Source organism: Drosophila montana, unplaced genomic scaffold (assembly GCF_035044405.1).
Source record: "Drosophila montana isolate Dmon_TW-CO22-7 unplaced genomic scaffold, ASM3504440v1 contig_3729_1, whole genome shotgun sequence".
Lineage (NCBI taxonomy): Eukaryota > Metazoa > Arthropoda > Insecta > Diptera > Drosophilidae > Drosophila > Drosophila montana.
The window spans coordinates 9472-34237 of record NW_026998615.1 but is presented as its reverse complement, the minus strand read 5'-3'; the positions used below and the strand labels follow the sequence as shown (position 1 = coordinate 34237).

Below are 24766 nucleotides of genomic sequence, written 5' to 3'. Positions count from 1 at the left end.
GCATCAGACTATCGATAAATTTTTGCATCGTTGTTTTCTTACATCACTAAAATAAGACTGCTTCTTCTTGAATACGTGAAATTTTTTTGGACAAAAAGAGCAAAGGGATTTTCTGTAATTTAGGGCGTACGCGACAATCAATCAAATCCACCATAACAAAAATGCCGAAGTTCTATAAACTTGACATTAATCGCACCGAATGGGAGATACCCGAAACGTACCAAAATCTGCAGTCCGTTGGACAAGGGGCATATGGCCAGGTGTGCAAGGCTTTGGTGCGAGGCACCACCACAAAGGTGGCTATAAAGAAATTAGCCCGCCCCTTTCAGTCAGCGGTGCATGCGAAGCGCACATACCGCGAGCTACGTCTGCTAAAGCACATGGATCACGAGAACGTTATTGGACTGCTAGACGTCTTCCATCCGGGCCAGCCAGCAGATTCGCTAGAGCAGTTTCAGCAGGTTTACATGGTGACGCATCTGATGGACGCCGATTTAAATAATATAATACGCACGCAGAAGTTGTCCGACGAGCATGTGCAGTTCTTGGTCTATCAGATATTGCGCGGGCTTAAGTATATACACAGCGCTGGCGTCATACATCGTGACCTGAAGCCATCCAATTTGGCTGTAAATGAAGATTGCGAACTGCGTATTTTAGATTTCGGTCTTGCGAGACCCGCTGAGAGCGAAATGACCGGGTATGTGGCCACACGATGGTATCGCGCTCCGGAAATCATGCTCAATTGGATGCACTACAATCAGACGGTGGACATTTGGTCTGTGGGCTGCATTATGGCAGAGCTTTTGACCGGTCGTACACTTTTCCCGGGCACCGATCACATACACCAGCTGAACCTGATCATGGAGATATTGGGCACGCCAAACGATGAGTTCATGAGCAAGATTTCATCGGAGAGCGCACGCACCTACATACGATCGTTGCCGGTGATGCCGCGCCGCAACTTCCGTGATATTTTTCGGGGTGCCAATCCGCTAGCTATTGAATTGCTTGAGAAGATGCTGGAGCTAGATGCGGAGAAGCGCATTACTGCTGAACAGGCGCTGGCACATCCCTATATGGAGAAATGGCATGATCCCAGCGATGAGGCGACATCAACACTGTACGATCAAAGTTTTGAGGAGAACGAGCTACCGGTGGAGAAATGGAAGGAGCTCGTGTTCACCGAAGTGCGTGACTTTAAACCGCCGCAGGCATTCGCCGACCTCTTGCCGCAGGCTCAATAGCTGACGATGTGTTTTTCAAATGACGGAGGCAGAGACGTCAAGTCTATGAACGATGCTACAAATTTAGTTATTAAAATATGAGAGTCCAATCGTATTCGTAATTTCATAACTGTTTCAAAAACAAGTCACAGCCTTAATGTCCAGTTCAACTTTTTGGTGTTGGTGTTTAACAATATATTAACATACTATTTATGTGTGTACAGTGAAAGCTCTCTTGGGCGGACAATTACGGTCAACTATGTTTGCTAAGATAAAAAATTACCAAATTCATTCATACTTTTTTTTTTTTTTAATTTTACATGATTTGTGTATGTTCAAGATAAATTAAAAGCAAAAAATAGCATGTCATCAGATAGTAGAGCTTTCACTGTATATACTTTTGAGTATTGATTGTATAAATGTAAATGTATGTATAATTATGTACAAGTCTTCAAAGTGCAGTAGATAGCTATATAGCCATAGAAGAGCACGAGCTCTGCATAAATAAAATATAATGCTATTGTATTTACAAAAGTGCAGTTCAAACCAAAACATCTTGAATTTGTAGTGGGAAAGATTTTTACTTTTACAATAATAGATCCTCCAAATAACGTTCGAATTCCTGTTCACGCGACGGTTGTTCCTTGGTCAGATCCAGCTGTTTGCTCCAAATGTCCTCGTCCACAGTTTCGTCGGGTTTCTCCGATGCAGTTTCACCGCTTGTGGCTGCATCGTCGTGTTGAAGCTCTTTTTCTTCCACTTGCTCACTCTCTTGATTCTTTTTATCCAGTTTGCGTTTCTTATGCTTCCGTTCGGATTTACGCTCGTCCTTTTCTCTGCGCCGCTGGCGTTTGTGCTCCCTTTTTTTCGTTCGGTAGTTTAGCTGCTCTGTATGCTCGGGACAAAGACGAACCTGCAGTAAATAATGATTAAGACTCACATTTTATAGCCACGAATTCACGAAATGTTATTGAATTGAATTTAAAATCGATATCTAATCTATATTACATAGTCGACGTAAAAACGATATAATTTTTGGTAGCACGAAGATAATTGTCCTGTGTTGTTTTTGCCTACCTTAACTAGTGCATTTTGCGGAACACTTTTCTCAATATATTTAAAGTTGACTTCCCAGCTTCGTAAACCCTCACGCTCGCCACAGTGCCGACTGCCGCACTGGAACTGACCCAGGCCGGTGACCACCTCCTCTTCGGTGCGCCACCGCAAAGCTATTTTATTTTCCTTGTAGCGCGTGAGATCGGCTATGCAATACTCTTTGAATAATTTTCGGTAATAGCGCAACGCCAAGCGCTGTTCCCAGCTCAGCGATTCATTATCAGCATCCTCTTCGTCCCAAAGGAAACGATGGTTTTCTCGGATGACATCAATATCACGTTTATGGTTGCGCGATTCATTTTCAGCAGCTGTGGGCAACACATATTGATTAAGAATATAATTGTGACGCTCCTTGGCCGTGAGCTTTTCTATATTAATGGGAAATATTGTAGTGCTGTTCATAATATTCCAAGATCACAACAAAAATGATTGTTGACAGACAAAAATACTAACAATGAGAAATAGCGATGGTTTGAGTTAAAATCGATAGGCAAACAACTAACCGATAGTCTGTAACAACTATAAAGTCACTAAAGAAGCACCAAAAGTCACTTTTAAATATCTACAGCGATATTAATCGATACTTTCGGACGTCTGCGTATCACTCCCTAGATTTGGCACTCCCTAAGCCTTAAATATATACAAAAGAAAGTTAAACTTTTCATATGAAAAAAGCTTAGTTTCCCACATTGGTGTTGGCGTCTTCACAGGACGACCAAATAATCCTCCCAAGCTAAAAGAATTTAGAGTAACCAAGTCCAAAAAAAATTAACAATGGCGTGTAGCTGTTCATTGTTTTATGTGTTTTGGCATAAGAATTTTCTATATTTGAGATACAACTGGATACCATTAAGCATCATATGTTTTTTATGGACAGCAGTACAATTCAGTTATTTACATTGGTCGAACAAGTCTAACTTCTACAAAAGCGAAGAGTTCGAAAGCAAAGATTATGTGAGTATTGATTATCAATTGTTTTATTTACTAATTATAACAATACTCTTTGTTTATAGGTTGCACTTAAAACATTGTACTTTCCCGGTAATGAGTTTGATTGGATATACTATGGGCCAAATACGAACAATGTGGGATTACTAATGGATCAAGTGCGGGAAGAATTAGAAATTCCATATGAACGTAAGATTAATCGCACCTCTATTATTTCAACAAATGTAATATTACACGATTTTCGAACATTTTTTAGGTATGCGAGAGTACAACAATAGCGTGGAAATGGAATTGGATATGCAACGGCAGTGCAAAGGAAGCTGTTTTGCCATACATTTTCAAGCATTGCCAGACCCGAGAAGTGGATGGGGATTAAAGTACAGCCTTTACTCAAATCAAATGCGAAACTCGCCAAACAAGCGCTTCGTAAATGACGAGGAAATGAATCATCTGAAGAGTGCGTATAAAGCTATGCAGCATCTATGTTTATTATTCACACCATGTCATTAACACTTTTGCAGATGACGATGAGTATATTCGTGAGGGGTTTCTTACTCTTCAGTATGTTATTGACCGTCAGTTTTTGCGCTATCAGCAAATTATTGGCAACTATGCGCTGCTGTTGAATGTTATACCGAATCTGGAGGTTGGCAACTCGGACAGCTCTCGTTTGATTAATTTCGGCACATTATTTAGCATATTATTTAGTATAATGCTGTTGAGCACATTTCTGGTGCCCTTCGTCGAAGAGAAACAGAATGGTCTAAAGGAGTTTCTGAATCTGGTCACCCCCATGAGCTTTTTGAATGGCCTCACATTTTTCCTTATACGTATTGTTTTCTATGCAACATTCCTGATGTTTAACCTAATTATCGCCTGGCAGTATGGCGCCTTAGGACTGATTCCCTTTATTTATATATATACCTTGTATTTATTGTACATTATTGCAAATATGTCGTATGCCTATTTAATATCAGTCTGCTTTTCTTCAGGTAAGCTTCGCTTTTTTATATGTGCTTGGTTCTTCTCATTTATATTTATATTTTATCTTGCAGTGTTTTACGCAAAAATCGGTGGACTTATTTTGCTCGTTATCCCCTATGTGTTTAGTATTGTACGCAGCTTGCTTACTAATATAGCATTTTTCCTGTTTTGCACCAATTCATTTTTGGAAGCCCTGGATGTGCTGCAGACCTTCTGCAATAAACGTAAGTTAGGGTTATATTACCTTGCGGATGTTTTTTTTTTTTTTTTTTTAGTAGTCACAGACTCTGTAACCATAATTACCAGTACGGTTTCATTTGCCTCACAGCAAAACTGAATAATTTCGCATGCAAAAACCAATTCTTCGACTGATTCTTCCTGTACAGCTATGTAATATAGTATTCCTCATATATAAGCAGCATAGTTCAAGTTAGTTAATTGCCAGGTCAAGATATCTTAAGTTTTTCATAAAAGAATCTACTTTACGACCGATTGCTGTGGTTGCTGTGGCAGCTATCTGATATATTGATACAATCCGTCCGTTTACAACATAAAACTGCCTGCATAAAAGTAGAGAGACTTGGAAGGCTATATCACCTCGGCTGTTGATGCCCCATCAAGAATATATAAACTGTATGGGATCGGAAATATTTCTTTCTGTGCGTTACACATTTCATGACAAAATTGAAATACCTTCTTCAAGGAAATATAAACTTTAACTATATTTTTTCAAATTTTATTTAATGTTTTTCTGGAGGGAGACTAAATCTTAAAGAATACAATCCCAAACATTTTTTTTTCGCACATTTATGAGATACAACTAAAAGTGGAAGAGGATTTAACCTTTGACAATCAATTAAATACTTGATTCACATTAAAATCTCTTACAGATCGCGACTTTTCAGGCGCAGATTTATTTCGAGTTATTAAAGATGACTCCAGCCGTATCTTTACTGTTTATGTTGTGCTTATCTGTCAGACCGTTTTTTACGCCTTGCTTTACAACTATTTGGTGTGCGTATTTCCCGGACCTGGCGGTCTCAAGCGTCCATTCTTATTTATCCTAAATGTAAGTTCCTATCCTGGCTGTACTAGCTATGCTGCCATAAATATAACAAATTTCCTGTCATGTTCAGCCCGATACATATAAAAAGCGTCAGCGCAATGAATATACGACATCGCCGCGTGGCACCCACGCAATCATCATCAGTGATCTGTGCAAGAAATTCCAGACGAGCAAACGCGAAACCCACATTGCTGATCACTTAAATATGACAATCAACAACAAGGAGATCACTGTACTGCTGGGCCATAACGGTGCCGGAAAGACAACTATGATGAACATGATTATGGGTAAGTTAGCTTGCGGTCATGTGTTTGCAATGTCACATAACAAAATGTATAGTCCTGATCAAATGCCTATTGTAATTGTGATAGAGAAAACGCGCTAATAGTGTTACTTCCCCCCTTTTCTTTTTAATTGTACAGGCATTGTACCTAAGGATGCGGGCAAGATTGTTGTTTGCAGCGAGCGTGATGTTGCCTCGTATCGCCACCTAATCGGATTCTGTCCACAGCATAGCGTCTTCATGAGCTACATGACATGTCAGCAACATTTGGAATTTTTCGCACAGCTGCGCGGCGCCAAGCTCTCCGACGCACGCAACTGGGCAGAATTAAAGCTACGCAAGCTGAACCTTAAAGACAAGGCCAATGAATATGGTCGCAATTTATCAGGCGGCATGAAGAGGCGCCTTTCGCTGGGAATCGCAATAGCTGGGAATACCAAGTTAGTAACTGTTAATAGCTAATGTTTTAACAAGAAATAGCTGGTACACATACATTTGTAGCTATAACTGTTATATCGTTTATTCTAAGGATTGCATCCTTTTAAGTTAGGGCTATTCACGGTAAAAACATAGTTATACGTTAGTAGCAACTATTTATCTTTAATATGCCAGCAGTTATTTATCTGGTATACTGCAACTGTTGTTCTGTCAGACTGATTAATTTTGTACTTACAGAATTGTTATCCTAGACGAACCATCCTCCGGCCTGGACATTGAATCACGTCGAGAACTTTGGGACATTTTGCTGGAGCTGCGCAAAGAGAAGGCAATTTTAGTGACCACCCATTATATGGAAGAGGCCGAGGTGCTGGGCGATACCATCTGCATACTGGCCAACGGCAAGCTGCAGGCGATCGGCTCGCCGCTCGAACTTAAACGTAAATCGGGCAGTGGCTATCGCCTAAAGCTGCAGGCCCATGAGACGCTGTTTCTGAAAGAAGAAACAATGAAAGAGATATTCAAATTTATACCGACTGCTAAAGAGGAGGTTATTAATTGATGATAATATTTTTGTTTTTGTTATCTTAACACTCATTATCGATTCTTTTGCACACAGAATTATGTAAAGCCCACGCTTTATATATGCCTACCATATGACTATCGCCTGCAATTCCATGACATGTTACGAAACTTAGAAAAAAATCAGTATAAACTAGGCATTGAAACGATCTCGATTGCAGACACCTCACTGGAGACTGTGTTTCTAAAGTGAGTGCTCCGTTGGGCCTGAATTTATAACCTCGAAATTAATATCCTTCCCTTTTAGCTGTGCTGGGGAATGTGATCAAGTGGATACACCCGATATTGGTACCCACAATAATGCGCCACCCTTGGCCGTTCAATATAAACGACTGCAGCATATTGAGACCCCATACTGGCAGCTATGGCTTGCAATTTTCTACAAAAAATCAACATTTCTGCTTAACGAGTGGCTCTATGCCATCTGCATGGTAAGCAAAATAACAACTTCGTTCTATAAACCAAATGGCTTATGCAGAACTTGAAAACAAATGTAGCTGACATTAGCCGACTTTGCTATCGATATTAAATCAGTTAGAAGCTATAACCCATTGAGTATTATAAACAACGAAATACGATAAAGATAGCAAAACCAAAACCTGATACCTTTTCCTGGCCAAGTAGATAAGGCTGCGAGGCAAAACAAAAAACATTTATAACAATATGTTTACTCACAATTAAAACGCGAGTAATCGTATTTACTCAAATACACAATAAACTCTCAAGCACACACACTGCAAGCTCTGCCGTTTAAGCAGTTCAATCAGCGAAGTATTGCCCCAAATTATTTATTAACTTTCTCTCTATCATTCACAAAATTCAAGCCTATAAGTATTGTATGCATAATATCAATTTATACACAAAATTTGGTGTCTTCAGCTCTTAATGCTGGACAAACAATGCTAAGAATTTCTGTTTGTCATGTCTCTAGCACTTATAGTCTTCGAGATCGATGTGTTAAAAGGCAGACAAGTGCACTTGTCTAGGCTGACTTAACTTGTCGCTCTGATCTTAAAATATATATATATATATATATATAGATAATTTTTTTTACATGCTTAGATAGAGTGTTGTTGATTAGATTATGGTTTATTTGAGATGTATGTATTTTTTACAAACAGCGGAAGTTATTTACAACTTTACATTATTTATTAGTATAAATAATAAATATTTTTATATTAAGCTATAATTATTTGTCCCGTATTCATTGCAGTTGATCTTACCTATTCTCGGCATAACGTGCGCTCTTTTGCTAATGCATTACTCGTCCGTGGTCACCAATGAGACGGCATTGCCGCTAAAACTAAGCCAGCTACGTACGGGCAGTGTCTACATTTACAATCCGACGAATCATCTTGACCAGTTGGAGCAGCAGCTGCGTCAGTACATCCAACAGAGTGGTCTCAACGACAAGACGCTCACATTGCGTGGCAACAACAGCGTGCAGGAAGGTAATATACCAAAATTTTGGTCATGAATTAAGCTTAAGTGACGCATTATCCTTCCCCCAGAGTTACTGCAGTTGCAGCGCGATAATTTGGCTTATTTTCTGGAGGATGCCATTGGCCTAGTTGAAATGGTCGCTGAAGAGCGCAGCACCAGAGACACGCCTATTTTGGAGGTATACTGGGCAAGCAATCGCTACCATAGCAGCGTCATCCTCGTAAATATGCTGGACACTTGCATGCTGCAGCTGCTCAGCCGGCAGCCGGAAGCATATATCGATGCCACTTATGTGCCCATGAAGCATTTCGTGAGCGACATCAGTGCTGCACGGCTCGAGTACTATGTGGTCATCGTATCGGCCGCGATGTTCTTTAGCATGTTCTACTACGTCGCATTGCCGTTCCGAGAGAATGCCAACGGTTTCCGCCAGCTGCAGCCCATGTCACGCTACACATATTGGTGTGCCACGTTTGTATTTGATATGATTTTGCATGCCCTGGTCTGTCTGGTACTGTTTTTGGTCCAGAAAGCGATAATGCCCGCTGAACTGTACAATATCGAGGAGCAGCAGCTGATAGTCATGAGTATATTCTTTTATGGCTGCAGCTATTTGCCCATCTTGTACGCTCTTGGCAATAATTTCCAGTCCATATCAACAATTTCAACATATCTGCTGCTTATGCTTAACGTTTCAGGTGAGTAATCAACAATAGTTTTAATATTTCTTGGTACACAGCAACACGGCCCATTTTTCAAGTTCAGATTAAAAACTTGTTGAGGTGCTTTTTCCTTTTTGTAAATATATTTTAATTTACTAATTGCTATATTTGCATAAATATAATAATTTATATTTTATTTAAAGTTATCAGCTTACCATACTGAGTGATTTAGAATGCGTGTTTCTACTTATGAACATGTTTTATTATATTCATTTAATTTTATATGTGAAGGAGCATTAGGTAATAACCCAAGCTGTTAAAAAAATCATATCAGCATCTTTTTTGTTTGAACAAAAATGGAGTCGTTGCAAGTTAATCTCTTTTATGTGTCTAAATGTTTCAAAGTATTTGATCTTCGACACCCCTAAATAATAAACTTTTTTCTCTCTTCTTTTCCTGCAGAAATTGCCCCACTAATCACCTCCAGCAATGTCCAGGCCATGCAGCTGCACGCAACAAAGATCGCATTTTTACGCTTTTTACCCGATTTCAATTTAAACCATCAGCTGCGCATCATAAACGAGAACCTTTTAGCGCAGCGAAGTAAATCCAAGAATCATCCGGAAAGCACCAGCGAATTTTTTGCGTATGCTCTAACTGTTTTGACCCTGGTTATGGGCTTCTTTACCATTGTGCTGGAGCACAAGTACTATCGCCGGCAGTTAAAAGACTTCTTTTATGGCAAAACCTGTAAGATACCACCGAAGACCGGCAGTTCGAACCATGAGCTCGACTGCATCAATGATTGCGTCAACGAGGAGCAGCATGTTAAGCAGCTGCTGGATGGCACTGCGCAACAGGCGTCAGAAGATTACCCCCTGATTGTGAGCAATTTGCACAAACGTTATGCCGGCAAGCCGGCTGTCAGCGGCATCAGTTTTGCTGCCGTGAGTGGCGAATGCTTTGGACTTTTGGGCGTTAATGGTGCAGGCAAAACAACCACCTTCCAAATGATTGCCGCCAATAAAACTGTGGATAGCGGGCAAATACGAACCAGGGGCATTGACATTCGCCTCAAGGAGGTGGCCTATCGCCAGCAGTTTGGCTATTGCCCGCAAAACGATGCGATCAACCAATTCATGACCGCCGAGCAGTGTTTGCGATTAATGGCGCTGCTACGTGGTCTTAGTTGGCGAGGCAATGAGCCCGGGGATGTGGAAAATAGCGTTAATTTCTGGCTGCATAAAATGCATTTACTTAAATATCGCCATGTGGCGGTGCGCAATTATTCGGGGGGCACAAAACGTAAGCTGATGGCAGCTATGGCCATGATCGGTGCACCATCGCTGGTGCTCCTGGATGAGCCGACAACGGGCGTGGATCCAATATCGCGAAGATTTTTGTGGAAATGCATTAAGGATTTCCTGGCGCAGGATCGCACGGTGGTGCTCACATCGCACAGGTGAGTCATACTGAATTGCATATCAATCATTCATTTTATAACATCTACTGTATATCCTGTACACAGCATGGATGAGTGCGAGGAGTTGTGCAATCGACTGGCCATCATGGCGAACGGAAAATTTAAATGCCTGAACAACATTTGCGCTTTAAAGCGCCTTAGCGGCTTTACCATTAAACTAAAAATGAAAATCGACACGGAGACGGAGGCAAATGTGTCGACTATTACCAACACATTAAAGGGACAATTCGAGGACTTGGACTTAAGGGAGAATCATGCTGGCACATTAACCTATTTTGTACGAACAGAGGAGCACATCATTTGGTCGAATGTATTTAAGATAGCAGACCAATATCTGGGGGATAGTCTTAGCGATCTAGTCGAGTATTATTCGGTAAATGAGTGCACTCTCGAAGACATATTTTTGAAATTCGAGAGACAATCAAAATCATTGTCGACTACGGGTTCGGAAAACTATGTTTGAGCGTTCCATGCGTAGTAGGGTATGACCCGATCCTGGTTATGGCAATGATACTTTTAGCTGTACATTATTCGCTGCATGAGTGCACAATGGAAGTGCACAAGTGTGCTTATGCTGCCAGTTTACCAAACAAATCATATGCACGGGCAGGATCAAATAGTTAAATGATCCTGCCCGTAGACTATATTTGAATTATTTGTCAGAACCAAAGCGAAACACGCTCATATTTAATCATCATCATCATAGAATTCTATTCAATTCAACTTAATTTAAATAATCTAATTTAAAAATAATTAATTCTCTGTTAATTATAAAATGCTGACTATAAGATACCCTGTGGTCAGCGCCTTGCGACGACATGTGAGTGCATATCGCTAAACCATTATCACTTAAAACGCGTTTATTTTGTCAAAAGGTATACAAAAAAAGATAATCTCGTATAGCTTCTAAGAATTCATAATAAATATTTTATTATTATAAGACTTGTAATAAGCGTCGAAAATATAAGATTTATCAACACAATAGAACTAATTTTTAGTTCAGTAAGTCTTTGGCGAACTATTAAATTATTTTGCTGATTTTCTACGAACTAGACTGGCAGTCAAATGAACGAAGTGAGTAAGGAAACGGAACTAAATGAACGAGCATTAAGGAGTTCCACGCGCGCTCAATTGAACCGCCCCAGTGAACTAATTCCAAACGATTCGATACAATTGTATATTCGGAAATCGATGCTAAACAACGTAGACAACCAATAATGGCGCGTAGTAAAATTTGGAAATACTACGATAAAATAAATCTCCAAACAGCACAATGTTTGCTATGCGAGAAGATAATCAAAACCTGCGGCAATACCTCCAATCTGATGAAGCACATGAAGACCCATCCACAAATGTAAGCCAGCAAATCAGTACTTGTGTACATGCACTAAACGCAGACGGTTTTGTTTACAGCGATGTCAATGACCATGATTCTATTGTGGTGCGCGGCATGCTCAAACGGGAGCCAAATCCCATCAAGAGCCGTGGCAGAAAACTTCTCAAGTATGCATCCATTAAAATAAAATCGGAACCGAAGGGAGAAATTGAAGCCGACCCAGTCGGACCCGACATGGATGTGAACATAATTGAGCTGGTGGACGCAGAAGCCCATGCTGCCGTCGAAAGCGTTGTAAATGAAGAAACCTATGCCAATTGGGCTGCGGCTGAAACAGAATCTGCCGCTGAGACAGCCAGCGCTGAGGACATTATTGAATTTGAGCCAAAGGAGGCACAAGATCACAACGATCAAACCGCCGCATTGTACCAAACGCTGCAACAAGACGAACCGCAGCCCGAAGTGCAGTTGATGGTCAGGTAAAATGCGCGGTCACATGTGTAAATGTAATTTATGTATAATTAAATTTTTTTTTTTTTTTTTTAGCAATTTCCAAACGTCTCACAATACTACTTACCAGGACAGCTTGGCATATTTTGTGTGCCGCGACAAGCAGCCGCTGCACATAATACAGGGAGAGGGCTTCAAACGTTTAGCTCAAGTGCTCTGCCCCGCCTTTCAGTTGCCCAGCGTTGATCAACTGGGCGCCCACATTAGTCAAAAAGCACAATTGCAAACGGCGCAGTTGCGCCAAAACTTTGCCCACTTACAAACGCTCTCGCTAAGCTGCGCCATTAACACAACGGCCGAGCAGCAGAGCAGCTACCTGGAGGTGACTGCCCATTATTACGATGGCGTGCATCGTCGGGCACGCACACTCTCCGTGCAAGCGTTGCCAGCGCAGTATAATGCCAGCAACATTGTGGAGCGTTTGGAGCGCGTTTGTCAGAGATTTGACATAGATAAGTCGAAGATCGTTTGCATTGTAAGCAGAAGCAGCCGTTTGCTGGAGAACGCCGTGGCCTCTCTGCTGGGCAGCCAGCGGCATGTGCCATGCTTTGCTCATTTGCTGGAGACGTTGTTTGAGCTAGTGGCGCAGCGGCAGGAGTTTAGTGCACTCTGCGACAAGGTGCGCCGTTGTGTTGCTTACCATCTCAGCAGCTGCAGTAATTTGGTCGCACCGCAGCTGCAGTTGGATGTAACCGGACGCGCAATAACCACTTACGAGATGTTGGAACGCTATGTGAGGCAGGCAGCCCAGTTGCAAAAAGTGCAGCAATTGGATCCGGCGCTTATGCTGACGTCCAGTGAATTGGAGCTGGCAGGAGAGCTGCTTGCCGTGCTAGCGCCTTTGGCCAGTGCAGTACGTCAATTGTGCGGTGGAAGCGCCTTCTCATATCCTAGTGCTAGCAATGCGCTGCCCATAGCTTACACCGTGCTCAACGAAATGAAGCAGCCGGAGAACGCCGAGCAGCAGCATCAAGTCTCGTATGACATTCGGCTATTTGTCATTCGACTTCTGGAGGAGCGTTTTGAGGGAATGGAGAAGAATACACAACTGGCCCTGTCCAGTCTGTTGGATCCGCGCTTTCGCAATATGCCCTTCCAGAGCGCCTCACTGGTGGCCAAATATATGACACATCTGTACGATCTGTACGAGGAGAAGGGTGGTGCTATTGCCGCCGAATCTGGCGAAGAAGCTAGCACGGAGAGTTACGACATTTGGGCGGCATACAGGGCATTCTCTCACGAGAAGCACAAACATATTACTATGAATGGTGAAAGCGAGAACATGGATGAAATTTCCAGCTATTTTTGCACAAACATTAGTAGCTTGCAAACGGAGCCATTGCTGTTATGGAAGGATCTTTCTCAGTTTCATCCGTTTTTGCACAGTTTGGCTAAAAAGTATATGCACATACCGGCATCGGCAATACCACCGGCTCGCATATTTACAGCCTCTGGTGAGGAATTCGCACAACATCGCAAACTCATGGGTGAGCACATGAATAACATGCTCTTAATGGCGGATTGCACACAGGAAGAGTGGCAATTATAGTACATATAATTGTTTATATAAATATTTTAGAAAATTTTTATCAATATTAAGAATTAGTAGCAGACACGTGTCAATCATATATGTGGGACAAATTTTAAGATAAGCAGCAGATATCGTGTAATGAGTCAATAGAAATTAATTTTATTTATTAGAACTAAGCCCGGTAAACTCAGAATGGCATATATATTGTATCGTATTTAATCGAATGTAAGCAATTGATCATCGATAGAAACGATATATCAACAGTCTGGCAATGTTGTGCAGCACTGATGACGTTTTTTCACGCATTGTATTTTTTAAGCATATTTGATGTGAAAAGTTGAAACATTGCAATATGCAAACGCATAAAACAATTAAATAACATACACACACACGCAACGGGTGCAGAGTGTAGCAGACGAGCCGAAAGAAAAACTAATAACAGGACCACGCACCGTTGCGGCAGCGCAAAAGTTGCTGGCGCTGTCGTCTCACTCCACGCAAACACAGGGACGGAAGTACACTCACGGTAATTAGTTAGGAAAGCAATAAAACCACAACTATAAGACGACCTTGGAGTTGCATACAATATGCAAAATAACTCCACGAAAACCAAGGAAATGTTTATTGTGCGTGCTCTAGAGAAAATCCTTGCCGATAAGGACATAAGGCGTTCACATCACTCGCAGCTTAAGAAATCCTGCGACACGGCGCTCGAACAGATCAAAGTAGAGCTCATCAATGCGGGCCAAATCGCCGAAGGCAACGAGCTACCCTGCGCTGCACTGCCGCTGCCCAAAAACGATGCGGCGAGCATTATCAATGCGGAAACCTATTTCCTGCCCTTTGAACTGGCCTGCAAGAGCCGCTCCCCGCGCATTGTTGTGACTGCGCTGGACTGCCTACAGAAGTTAATTGCCTATGGACACTTGACGGGCGCCATTCAGGATTCGGCCAATCCGGGTCATTTGCTCATCGATCGCATTGTCATCACCATCTATGGCTGTTTCAATGGACCCCAGACGGACGAGGGTGTGCAGCTTCAGATCATTAAGGCTTTGCTTACCGTAGTCACATCACAGCACGTCGAAATACACGAGTTTACGCTGCTGCAAGCGGTGCGCACCTGCTATGACATATATTTGTCCAGCAGGAATCTGGTTAATCAGACTACGGCGCGTGCCACACTCACCCAGATGCTAAATGTGATCTTTGCGCGCATGGAAAATCAAGTTTATGAGGTGCCACCAACGCCATCAACGACAACGCTTAATGGCAGCATAGGCAGTCCGGAAAGCAATGGCGAGGAGCTGACGACGGCGGCTACAGAAATATCGGACAGCGATGAAGCCATTGCCTCAGAGCTGCTGGCTGAGATAATAACAGGTGAGTGGAATTGATGATCTATCTGTGCAATGCACTCCGATCTAAATTAAGCTTAAAATATCGGTAAAAGCCAGAAATTAAAATCAGCCATGCAGCTAAGCGAACTGGCAAAAAAGATTTTAAAAAAAAGCCTTGTGCCGCTTCCCAACTAAGGATCAATTTTAACCCTTTCCAGTTTCTTTTTTTTTAAATTATGTCTTCTGAATGTAGACATCTTTATCATTTATGGTTAACTTCGAGCGTGCTGTGGTATCCATAAGCTCAACAGTCGATATTTTGTTAAAAAAGTTTCGTTTTATTCATGTAAAGTTAAAGCTCAACCATGTTAATATTTTAGCTGCCTTCAATGAGGCGATGAAGGAACAGAGTCTAGAGCCGGATGTGGCCGAAATGGAGGCATCTGTCAATGGGAACGGGTCGGCTGATTCTTCGCACTCGGATCATGATAGCGTTGAGCTGCATAGCGAGAATGATGCAATAGTCACAGCCAAATTCACACACATATTGCAAAAGGATGCGTTTCTGGTATTCCGAGCGTTATGCAAACTCTCGATGAAGCCGCTGCCCGAAGGTCAGCCCGACCCCAAGTCACATGAGCTGCGCTCCAAGGTGTTGTCGCTGCATTTGCTGCTGCTGATACTGCAGAATGCTGGTCCCGTCTTCCGCTCCAATGAGATGTTCATCATGGCAATCAAACAGTATCTCTGCGTCGCGCTGTCCAACAATGGTGTCAGCCTAGTGGCCGAGGTCTTTGAGTTGTCGCTCTCCATTTTTGTGGCGCTGCTTTCCAACTTTAAGGTGCATTTGAAGCGCCAAATTGAGGTATTTTTCAAGGAGATCTTCTTGAATATTCTGGAGGCCAATTCGAGCTCCTTTGAGCACAAATGGATGGTTATACAGGCGTTGACACGGATCTGTGCCGATGCACAGTCTGTCGTGGATATTTACGTGAACTATGATTGTGATTTCTCGGCGGCCAATCTGTTTGAGCGACTGGTTAACGATCTCTCTAAGATTGCGCAGGGTCGGCAGGCTCTTGAACTGGGCGCAAATCCCATGCAGGAGAAATCGATGCGTAAACGCGGACTGGAGTGCCTTGTATCCATACTGAAGTGTATGGTCGAGTGGAGCAAGGATCTCTATGTGAATCCCAATATGCCAACACCTGCACTGCAAGTAAGTTAAATGGGCAAAGTTCTTTACTACTGGAAATTAAATTATCTCGATTGCAGGTCCAGTCGCTGCAGTCACCCACCACACAGGAGATACAGGCGGGGGATAATGTCGATGCGATATCCGCGCAGAATTCCAGTCTACGTTCTACGCTCGGCGGCTCGAGTCATAGCCTTAACTCGTACGGCAGCGCTAAGAATCAAGAGATGTTAGATTTGCCTGAGGCGCTGGAGGAGCGTAAGATGCGGAAGGAGGTTATGGAGACGGGCATTGAGCTGTTCAACCGTAAGCCGCAGAAGGGTGTGCAATTTCTGCAGGAGAAGCAGCTGTTGGGCAGCAGCTGCCAGGACATTGCACGCTGGCTGCATGATGACGAACGCCTGGACAAGACCGTCATTGGCAACTATCTGGGCGAGAACGATGATCACTCAAAGGAGGTGATGTGCGCATATATCGATGCCTTTGACTTTCGCCAGATGGAAGTAGTGGCCGCTCTGCGCATACTTCTTGAGGAATTCCGTTTGCCCGGCGAGGCGCAAAAGATTGATCGACTGATGGAGAAGTTTGCTAGCAGATACTGCGAATGCAATCCACAGAATCAGCTATTCCAGAGCGCGGACACAGTTTATGTGCTAGCCTTTAGCATTATTATGCTGACCACGGATCTTCATTCCCCGCAGGTCAAGCACAAAATGACCAAGGAGCAGTACATTAAAATGAATCGCGGCATTAGTGACAGCAAAGATGATCTGCCCGAAGAATATTTGTCTTCTATATACGATGAAATTTCCGAGCATGAGATTAAAATGAAGAATAATACCACAATGCTCATAGCACCAAAGCCCGCGGGAAAGCAGCCCTTCATTACGGAGAAGCGACGCAAACTGCTGTGGAACATGGAAATGGAGGTCATCTCCCTGACGGCTACCAATCTGATGCAGTCTGTATCGCATGTGAAATCGCCGTTTACATCGGCCAAGCATCTGGAGCATGTGCGTCCAATGTTCAAAATGGCCTGGACACCATTTCTGGCCGCCTTTTCTGTGGGCCTGCAGGTCTGCGATGATCCAGAGATAGCTACTCTCTGTCTGGACGGCATACGCTGTGCAATTCGAATTGCGTGCATTTTCCACATGTCTCTGGAACGGGATGCCTATGTTCAGGCGCTGGCACGCTTCACCTTATTGAACGCCAATTCGCCAATTAATGAGATGAAGGCCAAGAATATAGATACCATTAAGACGCTCATCATGGTCGCCCATACCGATGGCAATTATCTAGGCAGTAGCTGGCTAGACATAGTCAAGTGCATTAGCCAGCTGGAGCTGGCGCAGCTCATTGGCACTGGAGTGCGGCCGCAGTTTTTGTCTGGCGCACAAACCACGCTCAAGGATACGCTCAATCCTAGCGTCAAGGAGCACATTGGCGAGACGAGCAGCCAGAGCGTTGTTGTGGCTGTCGACCGCATCTTTACTGGGTCCATGCGTCTCGATGGCGATGCGATTGTGGACTTTGTGAGGGCACTATGCCAGGTGTCTGTGGATGAACTGCAGCAGACACAGCCGCGAATGTTCTCGCTTCAGAAAATCGTCGAGATTAGCTACTACAACATGGAGCGTATTCGTTTGCAATGGTCACGCATCTGGCAGGTGCTTGGCGAGCACTTCAATACCGTCGGCTGCAATAGCAACGAGGAGATTGCATTCTTCGCTTTGGACTCACTGCGTCAGCTATCCATGAAGTTTATGGAGAAGGGCGAATTCAGCAACTTTCGTTTCCAAAAGGATTTTCTACGTCCCTTCGAGCACATCATGAAAAAGAACAATTCGCCGGCCATACGCGACATGGTCGTGCGCTGCATTGCTCAGATGGTCAACTCTCAAGTAATTATCCCAGCTTCCGAACCAACTATATCTACTTAATATGTTTGTAATCACGTATTTATTTCTTTTTTTTTTGCAGGCTCATAATATAAGATCTGGCTGGAAGAACATCTTCTCTATATTTCACCTAGCTGCCGGGGATCATGAGGAGCCAATTGTGGAGCTGGCGTTCCAGACAACGGGCAAAATCATTGGCGAGCTCTATCGGCGACAATTTGCCGTTATGGTGGACTCTTTCCAGGATGCCGTCAAGTGCCTGTCAGAGTTTGCGTGCAATGCACGCTTTCCGGACACTAGCATGGAGGCGATACGCCTAGTGCGTAACTGTGCCCAGTGCGTCCATGATGCACCCCAGCTGTTTGCTGAGCATGCGGGCATGGAGAACGATGCCTCCGTGGCGGAGGAGGATCGGGTGTGGGTGCGCGGCTGGTTTCCCATGCTCTTTTCGCTTTCCTGCGTTGTCAATCGCTGCAAGCTGGATGTCCGCACACGCGGCCTGACCGTGCTCTTCGAGATCGTGAAAACGCATGGCGATAGCTTTAAGCCAAACTGGTGGAAGGATTTGTTTAATGTGATCTTTCGCATCTTCGACAATATGAAGCTACCGGAGCATGTGACCGAAAAGTCCGAATGGATGACAACCACTTGTAATCATGCGCTTTATGCAATCATTGATGTCTTCACGCAGTATTTTGATGTGCTGGGCCATCTGCTGCTAGAGGAACTCTTCGCCCAGTTGCACTGGTGCGTGCAGCAGAACAACGAGCAGCTGGCACGCTCCGGCACCAATTGCCTTGAGAATCTGGTCATCTCGAATGGGTTTAAGTTTAATGAGGTCACCTGGGACAAGACCTGCCAGTGCATACTGGACATATTCAATGCAACGCTGCCCAAAGAGCTGCTCACTTGGCGGCCCAACAAGGGCACTGATCAACAGCCACAGCAGCAGCTGCCACGCCGTGCCTCCAGTACACCACATTCCACAAGCAGTGCGCCGCAGGAACCGACGTTTATGGCGTTGGCGCACAATCAGTTCGAGGCACTGCATATCAAGTGTGTGGTGCAGCTGGAGCTGATACAGACCATGGATAATATTGTCTTCTTTCCGGCGACCTCGCGCAAGGAGGATGCCGAAACGCTGGCTCAGGCGGCGGCCGATATGAGCGGCTGTCGTGGCGGCTCCGGGCAATCACAACAGCTGCAACTAGATTGCCAGCGCGAGGAACAGGGCATGTACGGCTATTTGCGCACACGGCAGCTCTTCACGCTCGCAGAGTGCCTGATGCAGTCACATCGTTTTGCCAAGTGCTTCAATGCGGATCAGGATCAGCGCAATTTATTGTGGCGGGCGGGCTTTAAAGGCTCCGTCAAGCCGAATCTGCTCAAGCAGGAGACCGCCTCGTTGGCCTGCGTGTTGCGCATCTTTTTCAAAATGTACGGCGATGAGAATCGACGCAGCGACTGGCCCGGCATTGAGCAGGAGCTAGTGCAAGTCTGCAAGGAAGCGCTCGCCTACTATCTTAGCTTGCAGAGCGAGGCGCATCGCGATGCGTGGACCTCACTGCTGTTGCTCATCCTGACGCGGCTGCTCAAGATGACCGATGCCAGGGTGAGTGGCATATATACATATATAAATATAATCTTGTCTTTAATTTGACCGTTATCCTTTCGCAGTTTGCGACGCATGTGTCCAACTACTACAGCCTGCTGTGCGAAATGATGTGCTTCGACCTCAAGCCCGAACTGAGAAGTGTCCTTAGGCGTGTCTTTATGCGCATCGGTCCAGTATTCAATATTATGAATGTGAATGTTAATCTAAATGTCAAATAGTCAAGGCGCACGCACTTAACAGCGACACGGCCACTGCTACGTTGACTTGGCAATGTTGAGAGGCATCAACCCTTTCCACCTACCCCTTCTTACACCCACACACATACCCCCACAACCAACTGGTTACCCACTAGTTATCCATATCCTGGCTTTGTTGTTACGTTGTTTAGTTGTCATTTTTGGCCCCATCCGCCGCAAGCAGAGTTTATATTTTATTATATTTATATACATAAATGTATACATTTATGCGATCGTAATGTTTATACCTAGGTTTAAACAAAATGTTGTTGTTTTTTACCATGTTTACACATACACACACTCATGCTGGGTGTGTGTATGTGTGTGTGTGCGTGCGCGCGCGCCCGCTAAATGCTTTAAAGTGTATGTGAATCGGTTTACGTGACACATACATATATATGTGTTTTATAACCTATAGTTTAACCTTTTCTTTCTGGCAAACGCAAAATTCTTTGGTGTAACCATTCATTTAATCCACTATTATTATATATTATCTATCTATTATTGTATAGCATAAATAATGATAAATCATATGCTACACTTTGGCCTGTATATTGCTAGTTTTAATTTAAATCAAATTATATATTACAAATATATCTATTACAGCAATAAGAAGTGTACGCATATTGTATTTCAAATTAGATAACAATTAGATGAGAAATCTTCAGTATAATAAGCATTATGTTATCTGTATGAGCCATGACTTTTTGATGCAGATCGACGCGATTCAAAGACTAGCTTGATGTCAGTTGGCCAACAGACAGTCCTTGTCCTGCCAATATGGAATATGCAATAGTAAAGATCTTTATTAAAGGATTTTTATTTGCACACAAAAAAAGGCCATAACTTGCTCCCGACCTTGTAGATCCTGGCGAGCTTGTGTCAAACACTTCATATGGACCAGGACTACCAGCTGACCAAAGAACATCGATATCATTAGATATTGTCATTATATCCAATTTGTCGTATCCTTAGAGTCTTATATGCAGAACGCTGAAGTTCATCCCTACGATCCTAACCATCAAATCTGCAAGTATTTGACCAAGTTATGGATATTTTTCGCAAAAAGGACATGAATCTCTAAATCGGCCAGAACATGTCCATAATTTTCATAATTCGTCAAAAAGTTGCACATTTTTCATTTTTCCTATCCAGACGGGACCAGGACTATCACTTCCCCTGTGAAAGTTTGTAGTGAAATTTCGAATCCTGGAACTCCTTGAATGTAAATCGATAGTCGTGGTCTTCTATAGTTTAAAAATGTCTATCCTTCCGATAGTCTTAAGGATTTAGACAAGCTATGGCAAAGAAAAAAATGTTCATTTTAGAAAAATAACCATATCTAGGAATCTTAAAGGGCGAATGCAATGTCCTTTGGACCGTTTAGAGCTGAGAGCCTGATCAATTTAAATTGATTGGCACATGACTCCTCAAGTTAAGGAAGCCTACAGCCGAGTTATTGGCAATTGTCTGCATAACAAAACGTCTCTTTTTCTCAGCTCCTCGCATGACTCTCGTCCTCATTATATACTCATCAGCGGTAGGACAAGGACTGTCTGCTGGCCAAAGAAAATCAGGATTGTCTTTGAAATAGTCAAGTTATGGGCGATTTTGTGATTAATAATCCTTCTTAGAAAAATATCCATAACTTGGTCAAATCCTTGATTGTAATCATCGAGCTGTGTTAAAAAATCTAAGGATCCGAAAAATTTAAGTAGCGTATAGAAAGAAAACAGAATGAAATGAAAAAATCTTTAATGTTTCGAGGACTGTATGAATGATTGCGATATCTTTTGGTCAGTTGGCAGCCCTGGTCCATATCTTATCTTAGCGCCCTTTTTACTGTGTATTGAACTGGACTTTATGCTTGTGAGTGAAGGATATAGGAAAGTTATGGATACACTTCTTTAAATGTCCTTTTATTTATTTTCATAATTTGGCTATGTCCTCATGATATCTATTAAATGAATTGATTGAAGCTTCGCAAAGAGGTCCTTTAAAGATCATTAGAAAAACAAAACCCATTTACCTTACCTCCTAAGTAAAAAGTTGTCGGATGGCCTGTTTTCAATTTGTTATATTAAATACAGCGAGTGATGGAATAATAGTAAGACTCATATATTTCATTCTTAATGGCAGACTAGTCGGCACAGGATACCCAAGGTATTTCACAGAACGTAGTCTTATCTAGGAAGGGAGTTGAGCGTTTGGCCATAGCAGCCGGAGGAAGATCAAACAAACAATTAATAGATCTCAGTGATCATGGGAAGACGACATGGTGAGCGCAAGCTGCTAGAGCTTCAAGGCTATCCGACACGAATGGCGCACCCAAAGCAGCAGAGATGTTGTTCCAAAATCATCTGAAATCTTATAAAAATGTAATTGGAACTGAAAGACCCTTGAATTATGGTGTTACCTTGCATCCCAGCAGCCGGGCATCCCTATGTGGCTGCTCTCCATGCGCAGAAAAGGCGATTTATTGAGCATCCAACTAGGTTCAGTTTATCCTTGCAGTAGTCCTATTAATGCAGAAAAGAGAAGAGAGTGTGTTATATTTAATTTATTTACATCTTTTAATGGGGAACAAACAATGGACAAATGCAAACATTACGATAGGCAACCAAGCTATGCAAACCAAAAAAAGAGAAGCTTTTTTTTGTAATGCCAAATAAAGATAAGTATATTTTGAAATGCCAACTAGTAATCCTGATTCGTAAAATGTAATGGCAATTAGTAATCCTGGTCCGCGAAATGTCAAGAAATTGGTTTTATATATAAGGATTCAAAGGACTATAACATACGACAACCTAATGATGCCGGAATAGCACAAATTTACATGGCCAGATTGGGCTGATTATTCCAAAATGCACTATAACTCATTTAGCTATTCGAAATTTAAGTCCGTCCATGGACGATGGACTCGTGAGTCCATTTTGATTTCATGAATAGAACAGATAATTTAGTCTAATTTAATAATTTAAATTCTTAAATGGCATGCACAACGCAGAAAATAAGCTTCTCTCTTCTACACAAAATTATCCAAAAATAAATAAATTTGTATGTATGCAATCGGATAATACCAAAGAATTTGCCATCTCTGTGTCGTGCTTTAGTTTTTTGCTTAAGTCTTTTGTTTCGCCTATAACAAACACTCACACATATACATTTTCGTTGATGTTTATCTATTCTTGCCTTATTTTCTATGCGTCGCTTTTCCATTTCGTTCGCATTGCACTCTCGCAACTTGGTTGTGTATTAGTTTGACCCCATTAGTCAATATGATAAGAACCATACGAGAATAAAAAGAGTAAGCCATTTGAATCGGACCATATTTACTGTTTGTGTGCTTTAAATAAGGCTGCTCAAACCTGATGTAAAAACCTTTTGAATGTGTTTTTATTTATACTTTATTTAAAAACCTTTCATTGACTCGCCCAGTAAGACTTGCAAGTTTTTTGCAACATATCATATTAACTAGGAATCTTAAACCAATACAGAATGGAAGAGGGCGAAAAAGCGGCGCACAGAAAATATGCAAGCAGCTGCTCACAATACGAATCCGTACAAAGAAATTGTTTGCATCGGAAAGCCATAAGCAATTTTGCGCTTCCCTCTGCAAACATGTGTTAGCATGTGCGTTATCCACTTTGGCATATGTGTGTTTGTTTTTGTATTATCTACTTATCATTCGCGCTCAGACGAATTGAATCGAGATGGAGAAATTCTGTTCTTTTGACGGTCTTTTTTTTTATTGTGTGTCGCTTTTTTGATCCCAGTTGTAATGTAACCGTAAAGGTATAAAAAGGGTAAATCATTTGAAAATAGGACCATATTAAAAATTTAAATGATACTTGTAAAGATTTTAAATTATTATTATTTGTGGAAATTAGGTCGGATTTTAGGTAGATATGCCATTTTTTAATAATTGTGGAATATATTGGAATTTTATTTTTTTTTAGAACCGATCTACTTTTTGTAAAAATAGTTGCTTAGCAAACAATTTCTCAAATTTTGCAACGTAAAATTAATATGAAGTTCGTAAACACGCTGCATTCAGCCTTAAAATATTATATATGCTACGGGAATTTTCGCTGAATCTAAAATTGGACATTTTTATACAAGGGATATGGGATTGCAACAAATTCAAAAATCAACAGTCGTTCAAAATCTGTCCGCTGGCAGCCGAGATTTTTCTTAAATTCTGGCGAACAGGGGCTTTATTTAGCCATTTATAGCCGTTTGTAGCGGTTTTTAGCAGAATTTTAGTAGTTAGTACTGCATACTTTCGTGCTGTCTACATAATACGTTGAAATTAAAATTAAAATTGAAATTATCTCGGGTACCATATGTCCGATTTCGAAATGATATACCTCTTTCTTCTCGTACGGATCCCGACTATCGATTGACACCAAAAAATCTGAATTCTAAGAAATGGCCCAATTTGAGAAAAACGACTATGTTTTTTGCAAAAACTACGATTTTGGCTGAAAATGGCTGTGACCACGAGTCGAATGAGACCAATCTTTCCAAGATCGGGGCTTATTTGGCCGAGATAGAGCGATTTAAAAAACTCGAAAAAATGCCGTTATAATTTTGAAGATTTTTCGTTTTATTTGCGATAATTTGGCTGAAAGTGGAAAGTTATACCTTTTTGAACTCGTACTGATCTCTGGAATCGACTTGCATACCACGTTTTTTGATTTTGTTGGGAAATCCAAAATTTGCTGTTAAGCAACAGTAAATGTAACAGGAGTGCTGTAAAGACGGCTGTTAAGTAGCATTCCAGCTACAGTTAATGTACAGGGGCTCCTGAAAGAGAAATGTTTTTCGACCATTTTGCCACATTTTGCAGAGATCTGATCCTCTAGGTT

At 42.2% G+C, this 24766-nt stretch overlaps 5 protein-coding genes across 5 annotated transcripts; 4 read left to right on the top strand and 1 right to left on the bottom strand.

Moving 5' to 3' along the window:
- Positions 1 to 49: 49 nt before the first annotated feature.
- Positions 50 to 1778, top strand: p38b (p38b MAP kinase). Its single transcript, XM_064693025.1, has one exon. The coding sequence runs from the start codon at positions 162 to 164 to the stop codon at positions 1245 to 1247; it is 1086 nt and encodes a 361-aa protein (XP_064549095.1). The 5' UTR covers positions 50 to 161; the 3' UTR covers positions 1248 to 1778.
- On the bottom strand, positions 1732 to 2784 carry LOC135435811 (protein FRA10AC1). Its single transcript, XM_064693028.1, has 2 exons — positions 2304 to 2784; positions 1732 to 2139 (listed from the first exon to the last, which is right to left on the bottom strand). The coding sequence occupies exons 1-2, from the start codon at positions 2742 to 2744 to the stop codon at positions 1813 to 1815; spliced, it is 768 nt and encodes a 255-aa protein (XP_064549098.1). The 5' UTR covers positions 2745 to 2784; the 3' UTR covers positions 1732 to 1812.
- A 173-nt stretch (positions 2785 to 2957) lies between these two features.
- On the top strand, positions 2958 to 11173 carry Eato (Engulfment ABC Transporter in the ovary). Its single transcript, XM_064693021.1, has 15 exons — positions 2958 to 3296; positions 3356 to 3479; positions 3547 to 3747; positions 3812 to 4282; positions 4346 to 4498; positions 5165 to 5343; positions 5411 to 5627; positions 5763 to 6063; positions 6299 to 6611; positions 6681 to 6832; positions 6891 to 7074; positions 7857 to 8094; positions 8155 to 8784; positions 9211 to 10210; positions 10277 to 11173. The coding sequence occupies exons 1-15, from the start codon at positions 3117 to 3119 to the stop codon at positions 10692 to 10694; spliced, it is 4761 nt and encodes a 1586-aa protein (XP_064549091.1). The 5' UTR covers positions 2958 to 3116; the 3' UTR covers positions 10695 to 11173.
- Positions 11174 to 11393: 220 nt separating this feature from the next.
- LOC135435807 (E3 SUMO-protein ligase ZBED1) lies at positions 11394 to 13999 on the top strand. Its single transcript, XM_064693023.1, has 3 exons — positions 11394 to 11585; positions 11645 to 12046; positions 12114 to 13999. The coding sequence occupies exons 1-3, from the start codon at positions 11449 to 11451 to the stop codon at positions 13624 to 13626; spliced, it is 2052 nt and encodes a 683-aa protein (XP_064549093.1). The 5' UTR covers positions 11394 to 11448; the 3' UTR covers positions 13627 to 13999.
- A 144-nt stretch (positions 14000 to 14143) lies between these two features.
- Sec71 (ADP ribosylation factor guanine nucleotide exchange factor Sec71) lies at positions 14144 to 20510 on the top strand. Its single transcript, XM_064693020.1, has 5 exons — positions 14144 to 14991; positions 15329 to 16167; positions 16224 to 18047; positions 18127 to 19656; positions 19722 to 20510. The coding sequence occupies exons 1-5, from the start codon at positions 14196 to 14198 to the stop codon at positions 19875 to 19877; spliced, it is 5145 nt and encodes a 1714-aa protein (XP_064549090.1). The 5' UTR covers positions 14144 to 14195; the 3' UTR covers positions 19878 to 20510.
- The last annotated feature ends 4256 nt before the right edge of the window (positions 20511 to 24766 follow it).

What these genes read in the sequence shown, in the direction of transcription:
- p38b (XM_064693025.1), top strand. Translation starts at nt 162, where the DNA reads ATGCCGAAGTTCTATAAACTTGACATTAATCGCACCGAATGGGAGATA.
- LOC135435811 (XM_064693028.1), bottom strand. Translation starts at nt 2,744, where the DNA reads ATGAACAGCACTACAATATTTCCCATTAATATAGAAAAGCTCACGGCC. An exon ending in CGCAAAATGCACTAGTTAAG is followed by an intron (nt 2,140 to 2,303) that starts GTAGGCAAAAAC and finishes TATTTACTGCAG; the next exon opens with GTTCGTCTTTGTCCCGAGCA.
- Eato (XM_064693021.1), top strand. Translation starts at nt 3,117, where the DNA reads ATGGCGTGTAGCTGTTCATTGTTTTATGTGTTTTGGCATAAGAATTTT. An exon ending in ATTAGAAATTCCATATGAAC is followed by an intron (nt 3,480 to 3,546) that starts GTAAGATTAATC and finishes AACATTTTTTAG; the next exon opens with GTATGCGAGAGTACAACAAT. An exon ending in TATGATGAACATGATTATGG is followed by an intron (nt 5,628 to 5,762) that starts GTAAGTTAGCTT and finishes TTAATTGTACAG; the next exon opens with GCATTGTACCTAAGGATGCG.
- LOC135435807 (XM_064693023.1), top strand. Translation starts at nt 11,449, where the DNA reads ATGGCGCGTAGTAAAATTTGGAAATACTACGATAAAATAAATCTCCAA. An exon ending in ATGAAGACCCATCCACAAAT is followed by an intron (nt 11,586 to 11,644) that starts GTAAGCCAGCAA and finishes TTTTGTTTACAG; the next exon opens with CGATGTCAATGACCATGATT. An exon ending in GAAGTGCAGTTGATGGTCAG is followed by an intron (nt 12,047 to 12,113) that starts GTAAAATGCGCG and finishes TTTTTTTTTTAG; the next exon opens with CAATTTCCAAACGTCTCACA.
- Sec71 (XM_064693020.1), top strand. Translation starts at nt 14,196, where the DNA reads ATGCAAAATAACTCCACGAAAACCAAGGAAATGTTTATTGTGCGTGCT. An exon ending in CTCAGATGGTCAACTCTCAA is followed by an intron (nt 18,048 to 18,126) that starts GTAATTATCCCA and finishes TTTTTTTTGCAG; the next exon opens with GCTCATAATATAAGATCTGG. An exon ending in TCAAGATGACCGATGCCAGG is followed by an intron (nt 19,657 to 19,721) that starts GTGAGTGGCATA and finishes ATCCTTTCGCAG; the next exon opens with TTTGCGACGCATGTGTCCAA.